This window comes from Rhamphochromis sp. 'chilingali' (assembly GCF_963969265.1).
Source record: "Rhamphochromis sp. 'chilingali' genome assembly, chromosome: 16".
Lineage (NCBI taxonomy): Eukaryota > Metazoa > Chordata > Actinopteri > Cichliformes > Cichlidae > Rhamphochromis > Rhamphochromis sp. 'chilingali'.
In genome coordinates, this window is record NC_137943.1 from 27,961,259 (window position 1) to 27,988,505 (window position 27,247).

The following is a 27,247-nucleotide window of genomic DNA, read 5'->3' on the forward strand; positions in this document are numbered from 1 at the left end:
CATCTTCCTCCTGCACCTCCTCCTCTTCCTCCTCCCTCAATCTTCCTCATGCTCTTTCAACTTCAAACATTCAGGTGGGGTGGGCTGGTAGTGGGGTTTCTCTCGCAACACATACCGAGTGCAAATCCATGTATTTTTTTTTTTCATCTGCCTCTTTATGCCTTTCCAGCCAAGTTTCCACTATGCTGAGAACTCTTTCATATTCAAAATTGCTTTTTTGGCACAACAGGAGAGAAACCCGTGTTGTTGAAAAAAAGTACGTAAGTTACAGACTAATATTTTTTTTCATATATAGTTTTTATATGTCTGCGTCTGTCTTCCACCCGGCTTCTCCGTGTCCTTATCCTCCTCTTCGGTTCAAACCGAATCAGCATTTCACCCCTCCCTCCTACGTCTGTCACAATTGTTCTTGTCATCAATCCATTCTTTCTCCAACCCTGCCTTGTTCTTCTCTTTCCACTTCTCCTGTCCATCCCCCATCTTCCTCTCCATCACTCTCTCATTTTCCCATTTTGTTTTACATTTCATGCATTTAGCTCACACTCTCATCGAAAGAGACAGCCTCCATTCTTTCTTCTCTCTCTGTCTTTCTCCCACACGTCTCACCCATCCTACCATCTGTTTCTGAATATTCTTTCCAGCTCCCTAATTATCCATCCTAACAACAGCTGATCTGGGTTCAGTGACCACAGGCTTCCCTTGATCAAGCCGTCCCCACTGATCTGAGAGCGTCAATTGAACCTGGATCAGTGCGCCAACTACGAAACGCTTGATAAACGCACATCCCTGTCTGTTTTATCTACTTTGCCATCCTTCCTACTGCCTTTTGCTGCCTCTAAATTCACTTGTCCTTCTCACCCTACTTTAAGATTTCAAAAATAGTAATTTAGAGGCAGCGGCATGAATGTATGCAAAATCAATGGAAAGAAGCAAGCTGAGGCAGATGAACTAAACTTTGCCCAAGGTGGTGCAAACTGAAGCAAGGAGGCATTAGTTCCAGTTGAAACTTGAGAGAGAAATGTTCCCAATGGTGTAGCGGCTTCAAGCAACATGCCAACGAAATCCTCCCATGTAGTTTTTACAGAAGTGAAAAATGTCCACTGGGGATTTCTTGCAAATAACACTGACCGATGACACATCCTAAGACCCTAGCGAAGCCATGGCTTCAGCTGGGAGCCCGGTCCAAAAGGATTAAAAAGGAAGCACATCAGAATGAAGTATAACAATAAAGCACAGAATATTTTCTCAACTTTCTTCACCTTTATAGAAAAAAAAAAAGTCAAGACGATCATTATCATAATAGCTGTCACTGTCAGCCTGCTGCTTTTGAATGTCTGCATGCTATCATTAACTTGCTCAATTTTCTAAGTCAAAAGATCAGATTCATGCAAAGTAAAGTGAGATTATTTTCCCCTGATGTCCATTTATGTCCCACAGTGTTTTGACTGGACAGCTAGTTGATACAGTTTTTTCTTTTTATCTTCTTTTTATAAGGGTGAGAATTCCTCACATGGTTTGTTATTACTAAGGAAAAGGTTTTGGATACAGGCTTTTTTGCATGCCTTCAAAAACATCAATACCATAGATTTACCCTTGACGAGGTTTCCTGTGAAGTGAAGTTGTCAAAGTCTATGGGGAAACCAACTGTAATGCTCACGTGTTCTCTGACCTCAGTAAACTCTTTCCTGCAGGGATTAAGGTTTCATTTGCTATATTCACAACCAACTACAACAACAACGCACCATGTTAATTTGTAAATAATGGTCCCAAACTAATGTCTCACTGATGTATTTGAATCTGCAGCCTGTAAAGAGACGAAATTTCACCACTGGACAAACCTGTTACAAGTTTTGTCCAAAGATGAACAATGCTACAGTCACACTAGGGAAAACAGAGTTTGCAGATCGTGAAACAACTAAAATTACTACAACTGTGCACAATGAACTTGCAGTCTCATTGATTTTGAAAAGTGTTGCTTCAAAAATGGGTGACCATGTCAGCGACAACTTGCGCTCTGTTGACGTCCTCAAAGTCACTTTGGTGCATTAAGTGATAAAATGGCAACAAGATGGAGTCTGTCAGTCTGCTGTAATTCATAAAAATGTATATTCGAAGAAGAAATTCTGAAATTCCTGCACAAATAATAACATCAACGCTGCAGAAAAGCAATCTAACTGCAAAATACAGAACTGCTCAGCAGCCCTGCCTTTACAAAAGACTATAACCAGAATAAAGCCTGTTGGCAAACACTTAGATCTACAAGAGAAGTTGTGCTGATTGGTGCAGACTCAAATTGACTGCAACATCTTGGCAATGTGTCTGCATTTATAAATTAGTTTGCAGTTATTTGCAAACCCTCGGCAATCTGTCTGCGAGCGATGACGGTCAGTCTGGGTGAGACCACGGCTGCTTGGATACAGGCTGCTCGACCCGTGCAATCACCTTGTGATTAAAAGTTGTTGCCTAGAGGCAGACGATGCTGCACGCTCAACCTCTGGGCAACCAGGCAGTCACTACAGCTACTTGCAAGAAAAGTTCAATATAATTACCAGACAGCCAACACTTTTTCCGAGTTATAAGGTTCTATTTTTACTCTGGTATGACTAAGACAATGACTTCAGAGTGATTTTGAGAATGACAAGAACATAATATAAAACAATTTTTATATGAGGTTTTAGAGGCATTATTTCTTTTACTTTGAGCAAAGCAAAGTCTGAAGTGATTGTCTTTTTTCTACGCTACAATAACCAGCTGCTGGCTTCATTTTTAGTATTCTAGAACAGATCCTCTAATCATCAAATAAGTGAGGACCCTATTTACATAAATGCCAAACAATTCCTTAAAGGGGGGCTCTGCTCTTTTATAGTGAAGGTAGGCATTAAACTGTAGAAGAACAAAAGGAAAAACACACTTGCACTAATGACGTGTTGGTGAAATATTACATTATAAAGATGAGATGTTCACAGTCACAACTCTCAGTTTCAGCTTTTTATTTATAATTCTATGAATCAGGGTTCAGTGCAAGCTGAGGAAGGTCGTAAGTGGCAAAATGTCACTTTATTGATTTAAAAATAAGGGAGAAAAAAAATAATCCAAGGAAAAGAAAAGATAAAAAATAAACAAATACAGTAGCAGCATATGTATGCCTGCACTGCTTTATGTGTGATTTATTCAACTTAATTTTATTTCTGAGGGTGAGTGGCAAAAGGCCAATTTTCGAATCACACAGTGAATTTCTTCATATATTTACTTCATTAACCTGAAAAATATGACTGTATATTTGACTTTGAATTCCCTGTGTGCCTTTCTCTTTCTTCTCCTCGTGCTTATCTGCCAGTATAGCTGATTATTTTAAGGACACGCGGAAAAATAAGAGTTCAAATAATACAGAGAGAAACTGTATAAAAAGCCATCTTTCAAGTGCTGGATTTCAAAAGCATCTCCTGCAGTCTTTCGGTCCTGTGATGGTTGTTGTTAATACATTCTCGAGAGAGCCTTCCAAGACACCAGGAAAACTCTGACTGATGTGATGTGGATCAATAGTTTTTCAGAAAATGTCAAAAAAACATCTCATGCGCTGCATTTGGAGTACCGCCTCGCGCTGTGTTGTGAGCACTCATTGTCAGTTTGTCTCCATCTGTGAGAGGCTGAGTGGGGAGCTCATGCAATCAATTTCAATAATTCTGTGCTCGTTTCACTTAAGATTGCTTAACACTGTAAACTTTAAAAGTGCTTAGTATGCGTTTATAATTAAATGATGTACAAGTTACAGTCAAATTCACCACAGTTAAAGTCTTCCTACTACACACCCTCCCAAAAGGCACAAGCCCTTCCTGTCCACTATGGTTTGTAAATCACCAGAGAGCCATTACCTTGTTAAATTGCACCGAGGCAGATGATAGCTGTCTGATGTCTGCTCATATGCTTTTATGGAAAGGAAGGAAGGAAGCCACATCACAAATAAATAAATTTATAGATGGACTGAGAGCGTATACACAACTTTCAGGTAAGGAAATGTGCCTGCAAAATCTTAAACTGAGTATTTATGCTGCAGGCCTCTTTTTATTATTCTACGCTGTAAAGCATATGAGGGCTAACTACGCTGCAAACATGGTGCCGTAAAGCTGAATGGAATAAAGACATCTTAAAATATCATAGCCATCCTCTCTATTTTAAAAATAGAGCAAATAGTAAGTGTGCGATGCGGTGGAGACGCGGCTGGAAAGACCTGACCTAGTTCCACATACCTGTTAGTCTACGCAGTTTTAACACTTTTGTCAATCATACAACACAGTTTAGTATGACTCGGCTGTTTTTTTCTCCTTACAGAGTTTATTTTTTTAATCGCAACCAACCAAACAAACTACCCCTATTAATCCTTCTTTCATAGGCTGAAGGTTAATCATTGTGTAGCACGTAAATATAAAGTGTCTAATTTGTTCTGTTGTCATATAATCCTTTCAAGATGGAGGGAACCAATCTTCATATTTTTGGAGACGTCACGCAATATGCATTTCAGAGTTTGTGCTTAATGTTTGAAGTCGTTCTGAGATGCTATTTAATTTTACTTCTGTGGGAATGTACTGCTCTGTCCTACTGCTATTTAGTCTGTTAAGACATTTCTGAAGCACAATGTGTATAACACTGTTTTTTTTGTTACAAGAGAAAGTCATGGGCAAATGTAGAAATGCATTAAGATCATTTCACATTTTAAGCTTGTTCTTAATATAACTGTCTAGCTAGTTAAACGCTAATTGGCGCATAACATAATTGAATTTCTCTCATAAAAATACAACTTATGGTGAAACAAAGTGGAAAAGTGCCTCAAGTGAAATGTAGAAGCAGCACATTCCCGTTTCTGTTTTTCTCTGCTTGACAGTATAGACAGTGAAAATTGTTGCTTTTGGACTGCAGTTTAAATAAAGCAATGAATAAAAAGATGTTTATGTGATTAAATCCGTGTCATGATAATTCAATGAAATCCCACAAGAACTGAACAAAAAGAAATAAATTAAAAGTCAATCTAAAAAAAAAAAAAGTGAATGGCAAGATGAGCTCAAAGGCAGAGCGTTCAATCACATTATGCAAGAGTGATGTTTGATTACGCTCTTGCCTGCTTTTAATGAGGGGATTTCTTCATGTGGGCACTTTCTTCTGTTTCGCTGGATCATTTCTGCAGTTTCAGTTCCAACACTGATTAATACAGCACTACATTCCCACTGGACTATGGAGGTCAATGGGTCAGCAGTGCAACAAGTTATAATGCTTAATGCCTTTTCCTTCGCAACTTCTTCCATAGCTTGGAACTGGATATCATATCACATTTTATTTTATTAGCAGTAATGTTAGGGTCCTTCTAACCTAAGACAAATAAGGAAGAAGAGTCTGTTCTTATATTATGACTGCTAGTTACAAAACCTAGGGGGAAATGCAAAATAAATTTGACTCCTTTATATTGCATTTCCTGTCTATTAAACTGTCTATCCTATTGCATTGGGGCAACTGAGACATAGACTTGTCACACCTGCTCCTGTTAGGTGTTTGCATCAGAAGTAAAACTGGAAGAAAAAATGAACCAAAACCACAAAACTGAGCCGACAAACCGGAGAAAGTCACCGCAGGAGAGAAGTCTGTATCAGGGGAAACAAGGAGGCAATATTATAATCAAACTCTCACTCTTGTATAATTTTATTGAAAGTTCTGCCTCTGAGCTCATTTTTATTCACTTTAAAATTATTTTTTTCTGAATTTGGGGGGATTTTGCTCATTTACTGCAACATTTATTTAATCCCAAGGATGTCACAGTGTACTGTGGGAAAACGATGCCAGGTCCCCCAGAGGTTAGGGTTTCACAATAAAGTATGAAAAATTATTATCAGGATGCTCACAGGTTTGTCTCTTTTCTGACAGAATACACAAGTCACTCAGCCTCATCTTGCCTTCCGGTGGTCTTGCTAACTATATTGTAGCAAGCTCACCCACAGCTGGGAGTTCAGACAACCAAACAACTATGTCAAGCACGCTAAAACAAAGTTTCACAACTATTTTTTTTTAAACTTAGTGACTCTATCTAAAGCTACTGTAAGAAATGACTAAGAGACCTTTCACAGATGTACTGAAATGATTCTACTTAAGGGTTGTTTTTGATAAAATAACAAACTGAAAGTTCTCATACAGAAGCAACTTTCTGTGAATATTTAACTCCCTCATGTCCATCATTTGGTCTCAGTATCTCTGCCCCCCTCCTTTCCCCTGGCTTGTCTCCTGACAGTTCAGCATTAATGTATGAACCCATCTGTTTTCATGCCTTCCTAGCTGGCTAATCTCTTCTATTAGCAGCAAAAGGTCTTTTTTTCACTCATCCATCCATCCATTCACTTGCACATGTTCCCTCCAGGGTGTATGTGAGTCCTTAAAAGGGTCTTAAAATAAATGATCTCAAATTAAAGCCTTAAATGTATCAAAATATCCTGTGTTGGCTACAGTTATCAGATCATTTATTTATGCCATGCAGTGACAGGCTCCTTTGCACTAAATGTGCACGCTTGGATTAATGCAGGACAGGATTAGCTGTAAAAAGCATTTTTTTTGTAATTGTATCTGCTTTAATAAACACAACTGGGCTTTATGTCCCTCAACAATTAATTTCCTGTTTTGCTTCATCTTTATCTGGTCTGTTATAGCTGCAGAACTCTCATTAGCTCTGCTCCACTGGAACCAGACTGGTTTCCTCAGTTTTGTTCTTTTACTCTATTTTTTAACGTGTTCTCTTTCAATTCACTTCCATGAAGCTTTAAAAAGGATTTGTATTTCTTTTTTTTTTTAAATGTGCCCCTTTTCTCTGTTCCCTTCTCTGTGTCACTGCCTCTCTGTATCACCTCTCATCTGTGAAAGCAGGATCAAATTTAACTGATATCAATGGTTTTGGCTAAGTGATTAATGATAAAAGTCAGCTTGAGCTTTCAATCTACCATGGAGAATTGGATTGAATTGATGTGACCCTGTGATAATGCCAACAACGTGAACATTTCATATATCACAGCATGGGCTTAGATGTTTCATTTTTCATATTACTTGTGAATAAAAATGTATTTATAAATTGAATTCCAGGTCTCTTTCCAAGTTACTTTCCCTGTATCATTTTTATAAACCCAATTCTGCTCTCTCTATAGTGTCACATCTACCACTCTGCCCTCATACCCTCCGTTCATTTTTGCATCACATCTCTCTTTATCTCCTCCCCTCCTGTTCTTCTCCTTGCTTTAATGATGGTGAAACTGTCATGTATGCATCAACGGCAAGGTTTTCATTTTAATAGGGATACCTGTTTAAAGAAAAACAAGCATCTGTCATTCCATCTTTGATTATTCCCTTTTCTCCTTTGCCATCTCAGATTTTGTCACAGAACAGTTTCGTCAGTTCCACAGTCTGCTGTGTGGTGGCTATCTCTGTAAGGAGTTGTCACTCATCATTTGCTTCGTCCTTTCTTGTGCGTCTTCTTTTATCGCTCACCATGCTCTTCGCTCATCCCTCACTCCCTCCCGCTACAAAGCCTGCTGCATGCTGTGCTATGTTGAAACATGATGGTGAGAAGTTCTGATTCCTCTCATTCCCCGTTCTCGTCTCCTTTTCTTTTCTCCCCCTCTGATTTTTTTTTCAATCGTATCTCTAATTTTTTCCGCTTTTTTATTCCTGTTCTGATATGCCCTTCTTTTTTCTCCTCACTCTCATCCATCTATGTCTTGCTGTCTCAGTTCTGAAGTGCACTGCCTGCGCTTTACTGTCTGGGCCAACCGCAGAGATGACTTGCTGCCTCATTTCTATCTATCATGTCCAAACTGGACAACTGAGGAATTTTAAGTCACTCTTTTCCCGCTCTCATACTGCACTTTTTTAGAGCCAAGCATCCTTTCATTTAACCTTTTTAATCTGACTTTGACTTTTTTCTTTCTTGGCTCGACAATTACAGTGAACTACCAAGACAATTTGGGGCGGGAATGGTAATGTGTGGAGGGCGTTAACTGAAAGAGGAAGAACATTTTCACAAATTACTGTTATAACTAAACACTGAAAGCTTTTGACACTTTTTTTGAAATATATATGGTGCTGTACAAAAGTGTTGAGCAAGGCTTTCTTGTCATTTTGGAGGAATGGGACTAGGAATGAGTATAATCAGAGGGCAGCTCAGGTTAGTGGCTGTCAAGGAGTCGTTGATAAGGAAGAGAAGCAGGGAGAAAATGCTGCGGTATGCTCAGTTACACAAAAACTGGCCTGAAAATGATTTCTATTATTCTATTATTCAGTGATGAATCCCAATTTGAAATTTCTGGTTTGAATCATACTATGGAAGAGGGCAGATGCTCATTGTTTTTATTTTCCACTATACTACATCACTGTTTCACTTAAATCTCATAAGCTTTGTTTCCAGCTGTTTCCAGTAAAAGCTTTACTGCTACCTGCTTAAAACTAATGACAGAAAACGGCAGGTGATACCACATAAAACAGTGCAAGCATTTATCCTAAGCATACTAAAATGGCGTTATAAGAAATTCAAATGACTAGACATGGGAGGTGAAATCATACATTTCAACAACTACCGAAAAAAAAAAAGTCTCCTCTCATTTGAATTCTTGCAATCCGTCCTTCAAGGCCATTTCCTTGTGCATCTTGGACATGCTTTTCTGCTTTTCAATGCTTCCATCACAGTAATAGCATCTGCTTAAAGTCAAAATGCTCTCTCATCTTCTTTCTCTTTCCTCTTAGACAACCGTTGTCTTCTATTTACTATCCAGTCTCCCTTCAGCCTCGTCATTATCGTCATTATCTTAATCTTACTCAATACCTCCGTAGCTTTATCTTTTTATATCATTACTGTAAAAAAGACAAGAACCTGACGTTACCTTCCTTCTTCCCCCCATCTGCTTCACTTTAAAGAAAAGACATGGTCGAAGATTTCTCAACTCCCGTCACACCTTCCACCCCTCCAGCACCACCATTCACCCAGATCTGGTTCTTAACTCAGCTTTTTAACCCACTACAATGGGTTGCTTCTCAGCTTCCACCACCACCTCCTTCTCCAATACTCGTCTCAATTCCCTACCAAGTAGGGGTTCGATCTGTAAGTGTTGTATCACTGCAGAGAAGAGCCTCACTTTCTGTCTTCAATCTCTACACTGTGGTTGAAGCTCCGTCTGGAGTAAAGACTCGCTGCGCTTTCAATTTGCCCTTCCCCACCTCTGTTCCCCATTCTCTCGCGCCTCTCTCTGTTTTCCAAATTGTTTGTTTCAAAAAGTCTGGCCCTTTGCAGTGAAAACTTCTCAGCCTGTAGCCATCTATACTCTCGCAATTCTCAACTCCATCTCTCAATTACTTGACTTCCACTGTTAAGCGTGTATTACTGCATATGGGAGGCTTTCTAGCACTCTCGTCTGGCTCGTTTGTAATTCCCCAACTATCCTATCACTCCTTCCATCTGTACCACTCTCTCCTTTTTTCACTCCCAAGTGCCAAGCCTGCTCTGTGATGCTGGACTACAGAAAATGGACAAACTACAAGAAAGTTTCAGAGATTTTTTTTTTTAATGTATTTGTCTTTAACCACCACTTTGGCAGTATTTTTTGTCATAATGTCAAATAAAGAAAAAGCAATTTTTTTTCTCACAATCATAGCCTATTAATGTCACTCCAACTAGCTGCTGGGCATGCTCCTTTTCACTCCTCATGATGTTTTGAGCCATGGGTTTGAGCACAGTCAACAGGCATGATTAGAGCCAAAAATCCATATTTAATGTCAGTCCTTATTTACAGTGTCATTTTTTTAACCCCACCAGCAGCACCTCTTTTTTTTTCCCTTTTCAAATGTGAGGTCTGTTGTGTGATATTTTTTTTTTGACCACTGTATCATTGAGTGGGAAGTCTCTCTTTTCAAAATGTCAATAAAAGCCAGCCTGGCACAAAAGCTAGTTCGCCCATCAAGTTGCACAAAATGGGTTATTAAAAAACTGTGACAGATTTTCTTAAAAACAGTTTGAATTTTTCGCTAAGATGCACTTTAGCCCCCCAGAAGTTTGTTTATGTCGTCAGTTTTCATTTGTTGCACTAACTGAGCGCTTTTGGCACTGTGCAATATTAGAAAAATATGTTGCTTGCCATCTCGGTCTCCTAATGTCGTTGAGGCTTTTCTCGAACAAAGCACTTGACCCTGTTTATATGAAGTAATTATGGTGCCTCATTCAACAACATTGCAGCAGGAGACATCTTTATTGCACACCCATCCTCCAAAAATTCCATTCAAACAGAATTAATATTCTTCAGAAAATATATTGGAAGCATATACCTTTAAAAAAATCTAAATAAGACTCTATTTACATCTAGTTATGATACTTCATGCATCCTTGATACATGAGATAGTGTGCAATATGCAAATGCAATCAAGACATATTCAAGAGGGAGTGAAATCCTATTGTTTAATTCACTTTTAGGGGTCATTTTAGTGAAGCAAGCTGCTGAAAAATCATAAGTGCAGCCATCTGTCCAAGGCATATCCATAATTTTTACGCCTTCCAATTGTTACTATAGCTGGGGTGTTTTTTTTTCAACATGCTAGGTTGTGACTTTGCCTGCAGTTGTCTTTTCTCAAATGTACAGCAGCCAGTCAGTTTCACAGCCATCCTCACTCTCTCTCCATCCGTTTGCTTTAGGTGAGGGAGCTGCCTGAGTAGAGCGAGCCGGAGGCAGGACACATGACGCCCACTCATTTGCTGTGAATTCACCAGAGAATTAACTGTGCTATTCTCACATGAGCACAATCAGACATCACATTGTACTACAGAGTGGGAAGGTTAAAGACCGTTTAATGTCTGTTCTCACGTACATCTCTGATGGGTAATACAGAGAAAAGTGCAGAACTGAACTTCTTGACATCACTCTGTGTTAGAAAGCATCATTAAAGTAGCCTTTACATGGGTTCCCTTGCAATAACACACATCACAGCTAAAGTGAAAATAGCCATTGTTTTTCCAAGTTTTTTGATCCTTTAACAGTTCAGGGGCTTAATGATCTGTGTGTGCGTGAGACAACTTGTGTATGTGTGTCTTCGTCTTTAAGCAATTACTTTGCTTGAGGGACAGAATGAGTAGCGCGAGGAAAAGCTGGAGCCACGATGACTACTCAAGCTCAAAACTAGTAATCTAAGCCTTGGAGCAACGTGGCGGATGACACTACTTCACCATTTATATCCTTATAGTTCACAAATACAATTCATTTGTGACACTAGCAGTTTGTGAGCAGTTGTTAGCTGTTAATTCTGTTTGCTTGTCTGCTATAGCGACAATCAGAAAGTGCACAAATTCTTCTTTTTTCCTTTTCTCAATTACACCTACTTGTGACACAAACAGGGGTGCACTGAGCTTTTAAACCCCATCCATTCATTTTCTTATCTCCTTATCCAGGTTTGGATAAGAAGCTAAGGATCCTCCTGTGGGGAGCTGGAGCCTATCCCAGCTGTCATTGGGTTAAAGGCAGGGTACAGCCAGGACATGAGCTTTAAAATGCTTCACCAAACTGTGACTTTTGTTTTAGGGTTGTGGTCTCACACTAAAACAAAATTTATGTCACAGCTGTGTAAGCCCTGTGCATTCCATCAGTCCCCATAACAAATCATCAAATAGGAATGGACTGGGGTGAGAAGTGGCCTCAAATAGTGTCCTGGATGTCTTACAGGAGTGGTTAATACAAGAAAGAAGAAAAAGAATACATACATATATATATTTAGTTTTATCTAAGGTGTTTTTTCATCTGACCCAGAAGTCTGACTCGATCTCAGTTTTACAGCCTTCTTTCTAACAATGATATTAAAAAATGGAAAACTGATACAGGATGTTGAAAGTTCACGTTTTTTTGTTTTGTTTTGTTTTTTTCAGATTGTACCAAGGAAGGGAAAATTTTATGTGTTTTTGTTTTTTATATGTTATTATGCAATGGGTCTTTACTGGGCCAACATAGATATATATATGTGTGGCTGATGTACTAACATCAATTTGACACCCATGATCCCCATATAGTGTCCACTGGGGTAAGTCCAGGTGTCCAACATATGTTATTATCACAATATATTATTGCCAACCCCGTATCACAGAAAAATGTGTAATAGACATGCCGGTCCACCGTGTCCATTCCACACTTTGCTTCTTCTAAGTGTGAAATGGACACGCATGTAGAAGTTGCAGTAAGCTGGAGTACCAGCAGAGGGAGATGTTTTATTTTAAGCCAACAAGAATACGAGCGTTTAAACAGACATTTTTAGCACATTTACATGTATATACATATTAACCACCTAGCTTCATGATTTCTGGTGATTAAGGACCCTGAAACCTACTTCATACCTTCCTTGGTCACTAGCGACTTTTTGGCTTTAAATATATTATCTCCCCTTGCTGTTACGGCAACTTCTGCATGCCAAACGGCGTGTCTATTGCACGCTTTGCCATGATTTCAGGTTTGAATTGCACAAAAAGCTATGGATAAACTAATAGGTTGTTTAGTACTTTTTACATACTAATTTTCTCTAAATAACCATCAGTGCAAAAAATCTGCTGCCTTATGGGAGGGAAAAAAACCCGCTTCTTTTGGCTTCGACAGCTGGACAGGGGATGTTAACAGCCCTCAGCCTGAAAGTCATCTGTCAGGAAAAGCTGGCTAAAGCTAACACGGTGCAAGCTAAAGAGGCACTTAGAAACTAAACATCCTTCTGAGAGAACCTTGGCTTTTTTAAAAAGAGCACTGGATAGAAACCAGAGGCAGCAAGACTTTTATATGAAAGTATCTGAAATTCAGGTGTCAGGCTGAGACCAGATGCTGCAAGTGAGGTGACAAAAATCAAACCAAATAAGAACTGGTGACTATTTTGTGTCACATTTTGAGGATTAAGGTGCGCACTGAAATGTTGGTCTGCCCTTTGGTGTGACTTGAGCACAAGTGGTTTGAAAAGCACTGATCCAAAGCACATTTGGCAAAGTAAATTAGCAGAATTTGTACATATTCTGTAATTAGCTCCTAATGATACTCCATCCCTGACTTCCTCTCACCTCTCTTCTCTCCAAAGTACAGGGTCTGCTGTGCAGTGTTGGACCACTGCAGTGAGGAATTGTCGCTCTCTGCCACCCGACAGGTCAATGTCACCGTACCCCCCACGGGCACCGTCTCATCGGAGGTCATTGGCTGCAAGGGGTCGTCTTCTAGGTAACAGGAGAGAGGGAAGAAAAAAATCACGAGACTGAGTGATATAAATGCATCATAAGTTAGTGAGATGCAGTGCTCATATGAAAACACAGGCAAAAATAGTAGCACACACAAACACACAAATCAGATAAACCCACAAAGTGCATTACCCGCCTCGATCTCACTCTTTCTCTCTATCTCCCCCCGCCCATCTCTTTCTCTGCTTGTCAGATTATCTATATATCTCTATCTGTCTTTCTGAAAGCTCAGACACAATACGCACACACACCGACACACAGACAAGCTGTCAGAGGGACAAAAAAGTAGACAAATGGCTATCTACTTGTATGTCTGCGAGGCCAGTGTAAGAGCAATGAGTCAGTTGCAGCCCTGGCATCCAGGGACCATGCGACCTGAGGGACCAGCAAAGATGAAGCGACTACAGCAGACAGTGGCTCTCGACGGGTCAAAGCAACAACAAGAGCGCTGTCTCATACCTCTAATGGCATTCTAACTCTCCTTTGTCAATATCTGTGTCAGTTTTTAACTCCATGCATATGCATCGGCTGGTCCAGAGGAAGCTCAAACAGGACAGGCATTATGGAAATGAGCAGGTCAGAGGAAAAGGAGAATGAGAATATAAATGACCCGACATAATGAAGGGATTCTAAAGGCTGTAGCTGAAACTGGAACACCGCAAAAATCACTGAAGAGTGAACTGTCTGGGTGTATAACAGTATTCAAATTGGCTCAAATTATGGTATTTAACAGCGCTCCCTTGATAACGGGTGATGAGGCAAGCTAATTCTCCTCTGCATTCAATGAGGGTGACAAATTGTGAATCAGAACCAGAGATCTATACTAAAACATGGAGTCCCTCGTTACGGTAAGTAAAGCCTAACATGGTAGCTGCGGTTTCGTTTGTTTGCCACGTGAAGTTCCACATATCTCGGCCTCGTGTGCACCCTTCGCGCCCTCTCCTCTCCTACTATCTTCCAAATATGCCGGTGCTCACTCATTCAAATCTCAACCAAAAGGAAAATATGACATAATTGACAACAAGACCAAGCCAACGTGGGGGAACTTCTTATAAGAAAATATGCCTCAAAGCGGTCTCCTCACCCCTGAAAATACGGCGCATATAAATAGTTTAATTGGAACCAAATTGTCAAGCGGGAGACAGGTTTATATTCGGTGTGGAGCGTTATCGCATCCTTGCACCGGCGGTGGAATGGATTTTTTTTTTTTCTGCAGGAAGAACATCTGCTTAAGTGCGCTTCAGCGGAACTCCCATCAAGACACGCAAAGGAGGGGCACACAAAGAAAGGTTGCAGAAGAGGAGGAGAGCAAACTAACTGAATGTAGCATCAAAAACACACGTTTGCGGTACATGAGCCAAGAGCACCTGGGAGAAACTATAGGCATCTTTTTTTTTTTTCATTTTAAAACTGGCCAGCAAGTCCAGCATCACAGAAAACATCAGGCAAAAAAAAAAGGCTTCAGGTTTGCCTCTGGGCTATAAGGTTTCAGAGCGATAATAAAGGTACAGCTGCTCTTTGCCAGCGGGATTCAAAAGACACTCAGAGACTTCCAGAGCCCTTCATGTCAGGAAGTCGCTCACTTGCTCTCTCTCCTGTTTTACTGCAGCTCTGACCTTGTGGTTAGTTTATCTAAGCACCATGATGGCTGAGGGCTGAATGTGTGGTCAAGTGTACCACGGATTAGTGTCTCCTTTAATAGCATCTTGGGCTAATTCTTGTGGCTGATCGCACAAGCTCCTCCACTTGGCATGAACACTTTGGGTAAATTGGCTGTCCCACTGCACTACCCATCAAGCCAACCGCAATGAACGCTGACAAGTTAGCCAATCTTGCGTTGTCTAGCTGCCACAGAGTGCTGGCATTTTCTGATCAAGGACAACCTGAGTTTGAGGCTCAGTGTGACATTTGTGCTGGTAAAACAATATCAGTAGCCAATTAGTGACTTTTCAGCGAGGAGACATGCTTTTAAAGTGGACATATTTTAAGGATCCTTTACATAATGTTGAATATTTATCACCAGAAAAAACCCAGAAATGTCGCTTTTTATCAGTGGAACACTAAATGCCAGTGTTAAGGTTCGTTCGATTTAGGGAAGAGAAGAAAGCAAGCCCAAGCCGAAGTAGGTTTCAAAAAATAGTGACCTTTATTACACACTTTGCGCAGTCAGTGTGGGAAGACAATTTGCAATCCAATCCTTCGTCAACTGAACCATCCCGACTCCTTATATTGCCATTATGACATCACAGTTGGATCTTTACTGGAAATGATAACAGTCTCCCCATAGTCCAAAGTTCTCCTTATACAAACATCAGATGATACTGTAGAGAAAAACAAGTGTGTGACATGTCATGTTGTGCAATTCTGTCTGTGTCCAACTAGAGAATGTCCTGACATGACCTCCCTGTGTAAATAAGTGTGTATGCGAACGTGCGTGTTTACATAACTCTGTATGTGCATGTTCTGATGTAGGCCTGCAAATGAATTAGAACAAGGTCCTGCTGGACCCTCCAGTTTGGACGGTGAATACAATGCTGTGGATACCATTTGAGACTTGATTACAATGATGATAATATGCATCCATTACTCTTTCCTCAGATTACCATAGATATAAAACAAAGATTATACTGTCATCAGATTCCACAATGGTAAATGATTAATCAATGATAACTGATTATGAGAATACAAAATAAAATATCTCCTGATCACACCAGACAAAGCTTTTCCTTTAGTCAAGGTAATATCAACCAGTTAATCATTTCATCAAATTTGTGTGGGAGTAAAGTTTTCAAAGCCATCACGTCACATTTTTTGCATAAATTACACTTTATCTCCCAGATGTTTCTCCAAACTTCAATCTGAAATAAAAACTCAAAAGCGCAACAATTAAATGTCTCAAGGTTTCAAACTAAGCACGCCCCTGTAATAAAGAACGACCCAGAGCCAAGGAGGTTAACTTCCAGAAAGGTAGCGGCCTTTGTTATTATACCTGTTTGTTTGTCTCGTGGTTATTTGTCATATATCGGTCTTTTATTTTCATTTAAAATTATTGATCTGGGGTGCCGGTTTGTTAAAGGTTAGAGAAGTGAAAGGGTCTGAGGAAGATTGCAGATTCGATCCATGAACTGGCATGGTAAATGTGAAAGCTGCACTTGTAGCTCGTTCATTAACACTGCTGGAGTGTCTTGGAGCAAAACATAATTTTCAGCTACTCCAGTACGCCCAATACATCAGGCTCCGGTTGTTGTTAGCTACAAAAACATTGTGTGTAAATTAATGAAAGCTAACAAATAAAGGTTAATCTCACTCTTATGGACCATAAGGCCTAAAATGCTTTAATCATGATTAACAGGCATTCTACATCTTAAATTTAAAGCTCCACTAATGTATACAAATTATTTGAATTGTACAGTATACGAGCATGCTGACGTTTTTAGCACAGTTGGTCAAATATTAATCAAAGAAAAGTTTGGCTTAATTAAGTTGAAGGACCATGTGTGTAGAATTTAACTGCAAGAGCATAATTTATCAATCTTTTAGCAATATCTCAAATCGACTTAAACCGTTATTATATGGTCAGAGGGGTGCGGTTAGAAGCAGTGGGTATTAAGATGGATGCTAGAGATATTACAGTATTTGAAATGAGTTATTAAAAAGTTTGTGGTTAACATATTTTATGATACAGTCCAGTGTGGCGCACCCAAACCATCTGCTGTTTGAAACTGGTTCATACAAGTGCTAAAGAGTCACTCGCCACTAGAATCTGGCTCCAATAATCCTGGGATTCAGATACGGCTGTGCTTTTTACCTTTGAATCTCCTTAGCAGCAAAGTTAAAGGAGGGAAATGAAGTTCATCCAGAGTTTAAACTGTTAAGTCAGGTTAAACACTCAAGCTGCAAAAATAAAAGGAGAGACCTATCTATCCTTAGCAGACGTTAAGTTAAACTCTGTGGTTTGCTGCTCTTTCTTTCCCTCCTCACATCCACGCCTTCCCTCACCAAGCTTAGAGCCAGAGTAAGACACGGGTATTTAAAGCAACACAATTTACACTTTCCCTAGCCAGAAACAAGGTGAGAGAACGCAAGGGGAGAAGGCTGACTGGGATATCAAGTCAATGGAATGAGGGAGGGAGGAAGGAGGACACAGAGAGAAAGATGGATGGATAAGAGTATGCAGGGTGGGTGATAAAACGAGGTGGGAAACTGTGCGCGTGTGTGAAAAAAAATGAGAGGGAGGGGAAAGAAGGAGCTAGTGAGACAACAGAGGAAGTGAGAAGCGCTCGAGAGATCTCCAGTGACAAAAAAAGAAAAACAGAGAGAGAGAGGGAACAACCTGAAAGAATAATTCCACATTTTTTTAAACATATGGTTTATTTGTTTTCTGTCAGAGAGTTAGATGAGAAGATCGCTATCAATCTCATGTGTGTGCATTACATATAGAGCTGCACTGCAAACTTGTTCAGTTTATCCAAAGAGAGACAATATACCAACTAAAACCTCTCTTCTGTTACAGTTAGCTGCATTTCATATCACATTTAATTACGTTTTGGGCGGTTTATTGTGAAAATGTATTCATGCGCACTGAGTTTGGATATCATTTTCAGCTTGTGGTTAACTTCAAAAATTCAAAGTCAATCTGTGAAGATGTCTAGACAGAAGGTACTTATTCAGTCAAACACAAATTGTTCACACAGTGCTGAAGAAGAGTGTTGCCATAATGTTTTGAATGTTGACAATGAACCGTACTCCCCAGGCTTTACGTTAGAATGAAATTAAGCAAACGTGTTTTTTCTTTGCCTTTACAAACTTCTGCAAACAAGCAGCTTTAATGATAAAATACAATACTGTGAGGCTTAAGTTCATCCTGTATGGCCCAATGTTAGCCTGGTATCTATGTATTTAAGCTAAACTACATAAATATGTATGAATAAGAACAGGTGAAACTAGTTTAACCAGGTCCTGACTTCAGCTCGGTACCACACACAGACTCACACACACACACACACTGGATTAATTTTAGTCACCTTATTTCACTCTCTGGAAGTGTGTTTCCCAAAAAGTTTGAACTACTGCCTTAATAAGAAAAAAAGTTCCCTCTTTATTCCTCCAATTTCTCTCCTTACAAAGAACAGACAGTGAAAAATTCAAACCACCTTGCACATCTCCATGTTCACCCTCTTTTTCCTTCTTACTCCATCTGTCTCCCTCTAGCTTCTCCCCCCTCCTTCTCTCCATCTGCCCTGATGTCCTCCCTGCTTTCCTATCGTGCCCCCTCACCTCCTCGCCCTTCTGTCAAGCCTCCTTCCCCTCCTCCTCTATTACTGATCAACTCGCTTAATTCTCCCCATCCTTAATTCCTTGTTTTCCTCAGTTTTTTGGTCCCCCAGGGTGGATTTACGATGTTGTTGCTAATTAACTCAGGTTAATAAACTTTATTTACTGTTAAACAACTGTGTGCGGGTGTGTGCGTATGCGTGTGAGAGTACCTTCACATGTAGGTCTGGTCTAAGTGCGCATTTGTGTTTATGTGATAAGATTTTTATCCTCATATTTGCGCACGTGTGGTTTATATTTGTAAGCAGAGCGTATTTGTTGCTTTGCAGGGAGGTAATTATCTGACTGTGTCTCAGTATGTGCACGTCTGCGCGTGTGTGTGCGAGCCCCGAGAATCTTATTATCGAAGATGTTTGCATGCTAGTGCGTGTTAGCGCTCAAGCACACAGTGGTATTTGGTTGTTTTGTTTTGTGGCTAGGAATATATCTGTTTGTGCACAAATACGTGGGAAGAAGCGTGTGTATCTGTGTGATTTATGAGATGCTTTTTATCTCCATGTGGTTGAGGCGAAGTGCATGTGCACGTTACCCTGTGCATTCCTGTGCGTGTATCCATATTCCACTGCAGCTGCACTGAGTCCAAGGCTATGGTGTGTGACAGACACAGTCATGTGTCATGGTGCCACTGATGCTGTACACATTTGATGGGAAACTCAGCCAACAATGTGCGGGTTGATACAGCGTGGTATGATACAGGCCATTACACACACACAGAGGCATCCACTTGCGCAGACTACAAGAAAGCTGACCCTCCCCCCAAACACACACACAAACAGCCCTCCTCCATACAGACACACCCTCATGTACTCACCACTCACCCCCAAAACTGTACACAGGGGCATACACACACAAAAAAGAGTTACACATCTCTCAGGCACACACATCAGACACGAGGACATTAATGGATAAAAATGTGCTTAATAAAGAAATGCAGCATTAGATACAGCTGGACTCCAGAAGGGGAACATGCGAAAAACACATGCATGCACGCTCTTTCCCCATAATGCACAGAGGACACATTCAGAAAGACATACACACAAACATACACCCACCCTGACAGATACGGAGCAGCCTCCCCCACACCATCCATCTATGCCCAGCTGTCCCAACTACCACCCCCATCCCCCTGGGTAAGTGTGTGCATATCCGGGACTGTAAATATGTGTGTGTGGGTGTGTGTGCCCTTCTGCCCACCTCTACCATCCACAAGTTTACTCCTCCCCAACTATTGCACCCCTCACTCCACCCTTTAACTCTCCACCATTACCGTCCGGCTGTTACGACTCACAAGATGCAGATTGAATCTATTTTCTTTCTTAATTCCTGGTGAATTAAGAAAAATCTGCAAATCATAACAATTTTGTTTTTTTTAAAAGAAGCAGACCCCCCATTCATGTCTGACTTATGAAATGCAGATCGTTTGGAGCAAAAAGGCTCTTTACAGCTTTGCAGTCTTTAACAGAACAGCGATTGTTGCAATCCTCATTCTGGTGCCACATTATTTGGGACCGTGAACAAATTACTTAAAATCGTCAAGGGATGTAGATGAGTGTGGAAGTAAAGGGGGGGAGTGCTGGGTGGGACTGGATGTTGGGATTTAAGGACCCCCTATCTGCCACCTTAGGACAAACAACCTCCTTAGCCCTTAGTTTTTACCCCAGCCCGCCTTTTTTCTTAATCAGTCCTACTTGTGGGGGATTCTCTGAGCCCACAAAAGGCCCCACCACCTCCCATAAAGTACCCCTCCACTACCCTGCCAACCCACCCTCCCTATGTTCCCTGTCAAACATAGTTAGCTCAGAAATCGGGCAATCCCCTCCTTACCCGCATCCTCCACGAGCTAGATCCCCCCCATTCACACGCACTCACACACCACCACCATCATAGCCCAGCAGTGTCTGCAGCAGTAGTCAGGCGCCAAGCCGGCCGCCCCACCCTGCCACTGAAACAGCACTATGAGAATGAAAAGGGAGCGCAAGCAGGGAGAGAGGGAGGAAGGGGGGATTCATTTTGCAGAAAAGGGCTTCACTGCTGACAAAAGAAAAAGAATAATGATTTGCAAGGAAGAGAAAGACAGAGAGAGTTGGGATGGCGAGAGAGCAAGACAAAGATAGAGAAAAGCACAGGGGAAAAACAGGGAGAAAGCAAATGAAAGAGGGAAAGGGAGAGTGAGAGGTGAGCGAAGGACATGGCAGAAATAAGCATATATAGATTGATGAAAGCAATGAGGAGAGATGACAGGGTGACTTAGAAAGGGGGCAAAAAGACCGAAAGAGTGGGAAAAAAGAAACAATGAGAGCAAGATGGAGGGAAGTAGAGCAAAGACAAAAGAAAAATGAGAAAGCTCACATACAGTATGGATGAAAAAAATGAAGAGGTGCTGACATAAGTGGTGAGGTGGGGAGAAAGAGCAGCAATAAACGGAGATAACTGTTAATATAGGATAGGATATTTTCAAATGCGTGACCACAAGAATATTCACACTTCTTGTTATCATTCCTTGTCTCGCTACTGGTTTGAACTTATCTCTTTCTAAGGTCACTTTACTAGTGCTTAAATTTGTTTCATCCCTACAAAATCAGAGTGAAATAAAACTTCAGTAGTCTGAGGGAGTCAAATCAAGTGGGTATCTTCCAAAGCTATGGCCTTTTAAGCATTAAATTCCTTCTCCATGTTTCCTAGGATAGTATTCCTATGATGGGAGCAATATTTTTTGGTTGTCACCAAAGTGAGCAATTGCTTGAGTGTTGTAGACCCAAAGAAGTCTCACACTCTCTGAATGTCACTAGTTTTACAGATATTTTAACAGGTCATAAATTTGCACCGGTTCAGCTAAGATTAGGTTCAGCACAGGAAAGTTCTGTACCCTATGATTTAAAAAAAACAAAACCCTACGCTTAACATCCAGATTATCAGATATTAACCGTACCCATCATCTTTCCCTTTAGGCACCTTACAATTTTAGTTGCCTAAACCCATCTGCACTTTAATCACTTATTTGAATGTTTCTCATCCTCCATCATCATACTTGGAATGCACAGCTGTCTGTGAAAGAAAGTGCATCATTTTCTGTCCTTCTCTTTGTATAAAAAATGTACAGGCATAAAAAACTGTGGCTAGCTTTGAGTAAAAGCTGTTCATTTCCTGCAGCTCTCTGAGCCACACAGGTTTGTGGTTGGGCTCAGCCAGCAACATCAAACTGTAAGGCTGAAGAAACCAACCTCAGAATGTAAACACTTCATACTAATTTAAAATGGTGAAAGAACAATTTGACCCTATTTTTTGATGCAGTGGAGTAAAACTGAGTATTGCTTCAGAACCAGTATGCCTACTGTACATACAGATAAAATGTGCGACTTGAATCTGAACCTATACTTTAATGGCATATATGCTTTATTGAGTTGCTAATCAGGCTGAAACCCATTATTCAGCTGCTGTTTGTTACATCATAATTACCTCTATAATTATCTCTGCAGAGTTTCAATACAGCTTTGTCAGCTAAGCTTCTTTAAAAATAAATCGGACACAGTCGGGTTGGGAAGACAGAGGAAGACAGATACTTTAGATTTTAAAGAGAGAAGCCCTGTCCTGAACCAGTACACCCACGATTTAAAAAAAAATCCTCCACCACAAATCATCGCATGATATCAAAAATGGCAACCAAGCTTTATCTGTCCATCTGCACTTCCGCACACACACGCAGGAAGATAAAGAGAGTTAAATCTTTAATGCTTTGGCAAATGCACCGACTGCCCTTGCCAATAGGCCACTTAAAGAAATGAGTAGTCAATTACCAGAAGTCTGCCCTTTTGACTAAGATCACTGGACCTGCTATGGTGAGACTCAGAATCTGCTTTCTGTCTTTCTCTGTGCTCATCTCTCTGTGAAAGATGGGTGTTGTCTACCCATTTTTCAAAAACAGCAATAACAAGAAGTCTGGAAAAAATGTGTGTACTGTTCTGGAAAACAAAAGCGTGCCGCAATCAGATACTTGGACTGTTAGATAAGCAGGAGAAGGACACACACACACACACACACACACACACACACACACACTGGCTGTTCATTTAATATAATTTACGTTTGAGTGAAATTACACCTTGATGATGTCTTAATGATGTCTCTGTAATGATTCTGAACAAACTGATTAAAAACTCGCAAACTTTTTGTTTTTTGTTATGAATGACAGGTTTTGTTTGATGTAAGGCACAACAGCAGAACACAGCCTGCTGTATTAAGCAACGGTTAAACATTACAGTTTGTAATATTATGACAGAGTGTAGCCTCAAAGTATGTGAACAAACTTATTTGTTAAATTAAGTTTAAATTCCAAAATGTCTAAATCTTAATTTCTCAGAAGACGAGAGTGATGCTCCCACATTTTTGGCAACAGTGTCTTGACTTTCAGGTCATATTCTCTGGCTTCAGTCTGTGTCCAACATCAGTGCTTGACCCTTATAAATGCTCTTACAGCTGAAAAGTATTAAGTCCCTGCAGCCAGGCTTTTGTGGACAGCCTCTTAGAAGAACGGAGGCTGGCACAGCTGCCGATTAGTTTCCGTCCATCCATTTTCTTAGCCACTTATTCGAAAACCAAGGCGAATTTAGAATCCCCAATTAAATTTATATGCATATATTTAGACTGTGGGAGGCACTTACAGGCAAAGGAAGAACATGATACAAACCCTTCACAGGAAGGCATTGGAGACGACAGTGCAAGTTTAGATCCTAGATTAGTTTATGAGAAACATGAAAATGTACTCTGTATGGCACAGTACAGAAAGGCAAGTACAGTCAAGCAAAGTCACCACCTTCAAACTCAGCAAACTCACTCTTGTGCTCTCACATAGTCACACACACACCTATCCGCTCGTAAAACCTTCTGATAACAGGAGGGACTTACAGGACAGGGAAAAGAAGGATTGGGCTCTCGATGTCAATGGAAGGGCCAAGATTTAAAAAAGGGGAATTCAGTGAGGAGGGTGAAGGAAAAGACTCAGCAAGCAGTGATGGAGGGACAGAAGGAGGACAAGATCGAGGAAGAGGGGTGAGTCAGTGAGCCAAGGGTGACGAGGGAAGATATGCTTCAAATTAAATCATTTGGAACAAAAGAGGATTGTTGCCAAGCAACCCAGCCAGAACAGGGTTACCAGGGCAACAGAGATGACCCGAAGCTTGACCTAAGAAATGGAGTCGCCCTTGTCGTCCATCAGCATACACACATGGGCACACAAACACACACCTCCGCCTTGCTCTCCGTGCCTGTTGCTTTCAAGGTCCATCTGACAAACACAAACAGACAGAAGGTTTCTCCTGGAAAACGCAGAGCACAACCGAAATGTCAACCCGAGGTACAAACAAAGTGCAGTGCTTTCAATCAAGGCCAGTTTTAAAACTGAGTGGGGCCAGGGTTAGGCAGTTATGATGTTAGGCAAAATCAACAGCTAGTGAAGCACAACACAGAAATTGTCCAATGTCCAAGATGAATAGATGAATAGATAGATAGAATAGATGAACATTGCTGTATGTTTCACAGGGTTTTGGCAGCAATATCAATATACAAACACTATTTAGAGCTAATGGATGGCTCCCAGATTCTTGCTTAGTGAGGGAAACCGCATATAAAGGCTTATTTAAGGACCTATTAAGAAGTTTAATAGAAAGGAGAATTTAGTTTAAAATTATGGTGTTACTTGAAAAAAAAATGCTAACAAAATACTGCAAAGCAACAAAATCAAAGAAAATCCGGAAAAAATTACTTGAAACAACTATCTGCCAACAGAACAGGACAGTTTCACTTATCAAATAAGGTAAGTCTAAAAAAAAATCTTCAAACTCATACAATCAGGCTAAAAAAGTCAATTTGTTTAGTTACAAAGAAAAACATTGGGGAAAGGTTCTCAGAGAAAATTGCATATTGTGTTTAAAAAGCGCAATCCTTATTAAAATGATTATACTGGTACTTGAAATTGTATTGGCTTGGTTAAAGAAAGAAATTATTCTCAATGTTGTGATAAGTGGTGAATCATTATGAACAGGAATTGAGAAAGCTTTGGTTTCTCTTCAAAGGTCTTTTTTTAACATCGAGCAGAGCATCACTTCTGTTTTTGAAGAATACACCTAGAATACATCTGATATCACAAACTCATCAACTCTGCAGCCCATTGCACTCATGGTGTCACAGCTGTGTTACGCTGTTATGAAACGAAGTAGCAAATGCGTATTGAGGCTAACATGTTTAATTGCTATTTCACTAGCTGGGCCGATGTCCTCACTTTAGGTTTGACAGTGTTTTAGTAGGTAAAGGTGAATGCTTGGACATGAATTTAGCTGCGGTTTGGGGAAGGCCTTGAAGGGGATTCGCGACAGCTCCCGGGGGTGGCAGATCTCCATGTACTAAATAGGAGTAAAGAAGTTAAATAATTGAAAAGGTGAGGGAGTGAGGGTGGGGCACGTAAACGAGAATGAACAGCTTACAGAACTGAGGGAACCTATATAGATGAGAACCAGAAGGAGCATGTTTGGAGGCGCGGTCCCGCTCCTGAAATTCTGATACATAATCTCCAATACAGAGCTTCCTTTGACAACGACTTGGGATGCAAAACTACTTTTGTGCACTTCATGCTCATGATTAAGCAGTAATAACTGTAAATTATAAGAAGACCATTTTGGCTATTTATCAAAGTCAGTGGCTGAGATGATAAACACATTACTGCTGTTATTTTCTGTCCTGTGTTTTGTTCATTGGAACATGTGATTGCTGTGTTGTGGTATAAGAATGACAACTGAATATTGAATTCCACTGGATCATTATGTGCTCTTATTACACAGAGGTGTATTATGTATAAGAAATGAAAAGGATTGAGTCATTGAAATAATAAATCCTGCCTTTGACAAAGTAATATCCTACTTATCAGTGCTGAACAGTGCACAAGATTTTTAAGGCTGATTGACCAATTTCATAACCATATATCATCCTGTACAGGGAGTGCAGAATTATTAGGCAAGTTGTATTTTTGAGGAATAATTTTATTATTGAACAACAACCATGTTCTCAATGAAACCAAAAAACTCAGTAATATCAAAGCTGAATGTTTTTGGAAGTAGTTTTTAGTTTGTTTTTAGTTTTAGCTATTTTAGGGGGATATCTGTGTGTGCAGGTGACTATTACTGTACATAATTATTAGGCAACTTAACAAAAAACAAATATATACCCATTTCAATTATTTATTTTTACCAGTGAAACCAATATAACATCTCCACATTCACAAATATACATTTCTGACATTCAAAAACAAAACAAAAACAAATCAGCGACCAATATAGCCACCTTTCTTTGCAAGGACACTCAAAAGCCTGCCATCCATGGATTCTGTCAGTGTTTTGATCTGTTCACCATCAACATTGCGTGCAGCAGCAACCACAGCCTCCCAGACACTGTTCAGAGAGGTGTACTGTTTTCCCTCCTTGTAAATCTCACATTTGATGATGGACCACAGGTTCTCAATGGGGTTCAGATCAGGTGAACAAGGAGGCCATGTCATTAGTTTTTCTTCTTTTATACCCTTTCTTGCCAGCCACGCTGTGGAGTACTTGTGTGATGGAGCATTGTCCTGCATGAAAATCATGTTTTTCTTGAAGGATGCAGACTTCTTCCTGTACCACTGCTTGAAGAAGGTGTCTTCCAGAAACTGGCAGTAGGACTGGGAGTTGAGCTTGACTCCATCCTCAACCCGAAAAGGCCCCACAAGCTCATCTTTGATGATACCAGCCCAAACCAGTACTCCACCTCCACCTTGCTGGCGTCTGAGTCGGACTGGAGCTCTCTGCCCTTTACCAATCCAGCCACGGGCCCATCCATCTGGCCCATCAAGACTCACTCTCATTTCATCAGTCCATAAAACCTTAGAAGAATCAGTCTTGAGATATTTCTTGGCCCAGTCTTGAAGTTTCAGCTTGTGTGTCTTGTTCAGTGGTGGTCGTCTTTCAGCCTTTCTTACCTTGGCCATGTCTCTGAGTATTGCACACCTTGTGCTTTTGGGCACTCCAGTGATGTTGCAGCTCTGAAATATGGCCAAACTGGTGGCAAGTGGCATCTTGGCAGCTGCACGCTTGACTTTTCTCAGTTCATGGGCAGTTATTTTGCGCCTTGGTTTTTCCACACGCTTCTTGCGACCCTGTTGACTATTTTGAATGAAACGCTTGATTGTTCGATGATCACGCTTCATAAGCTTTGCAATTTTGAGACTGCTGCATCCCTCTGCAAGATATCTCACTATTTTTGACTTTTCTGAGCCTGTCAAGTCCTTCTTTTGACCCATTTTGCCAAAGGAAAGGACGTTGCCTAATAATTATGCACACCTGATATAGGGTGTTGATGTCATTAGACCACACCCCTTCTCATTACAGAGATGCACATCACCTAATATGCTTAATTGGTAGTAGGCTTTCGAGCCTATACAGCTTGGAGTAAGACAACATGCATGAAGAGGATGATGTGGACAAAATACTCATTTGCCTAATAATTCTGCACTCCCTGTATTTATTGGGATATGTGCTTGATGAAAAGTGTTTTGGGCTGTTTTATTATGACACTAGAGTTCCTCATGACTGGAAGAGTTTAGGGCTGAAAAATAAACGTGCGTTGACTTGGCTATTT

The 27,247-nt window shown here is 40.4% G+C and overlaps 1 protein-coding gene across 5 annotated transcripts in view; it reads right to left on the bottom strand.

Annotated features, from left to right (window-relative positions):
- cadm3 (cell adhesion molecule 3) overlaps positions 1-27,247 on the bottom strand; it is a 113,957-nt gene that overhangs the window by 55,624 nt on the left and 31,086 nt on the right. For all 5 annotated transcript variants that reach the window (XM_080861480.1, XM_080861478.1, XM_080861477.1 and 2 more), the window contains exon 3: positions 13,085-13,234. In XM_080861480.1, the coding sequence (XP_080717606.1) occupies positions 13,085-13,234 (150 nt within the window). The remainder of the gene's footprint in view (positions 1-13,084; positions 13,235-27,247) is intronic.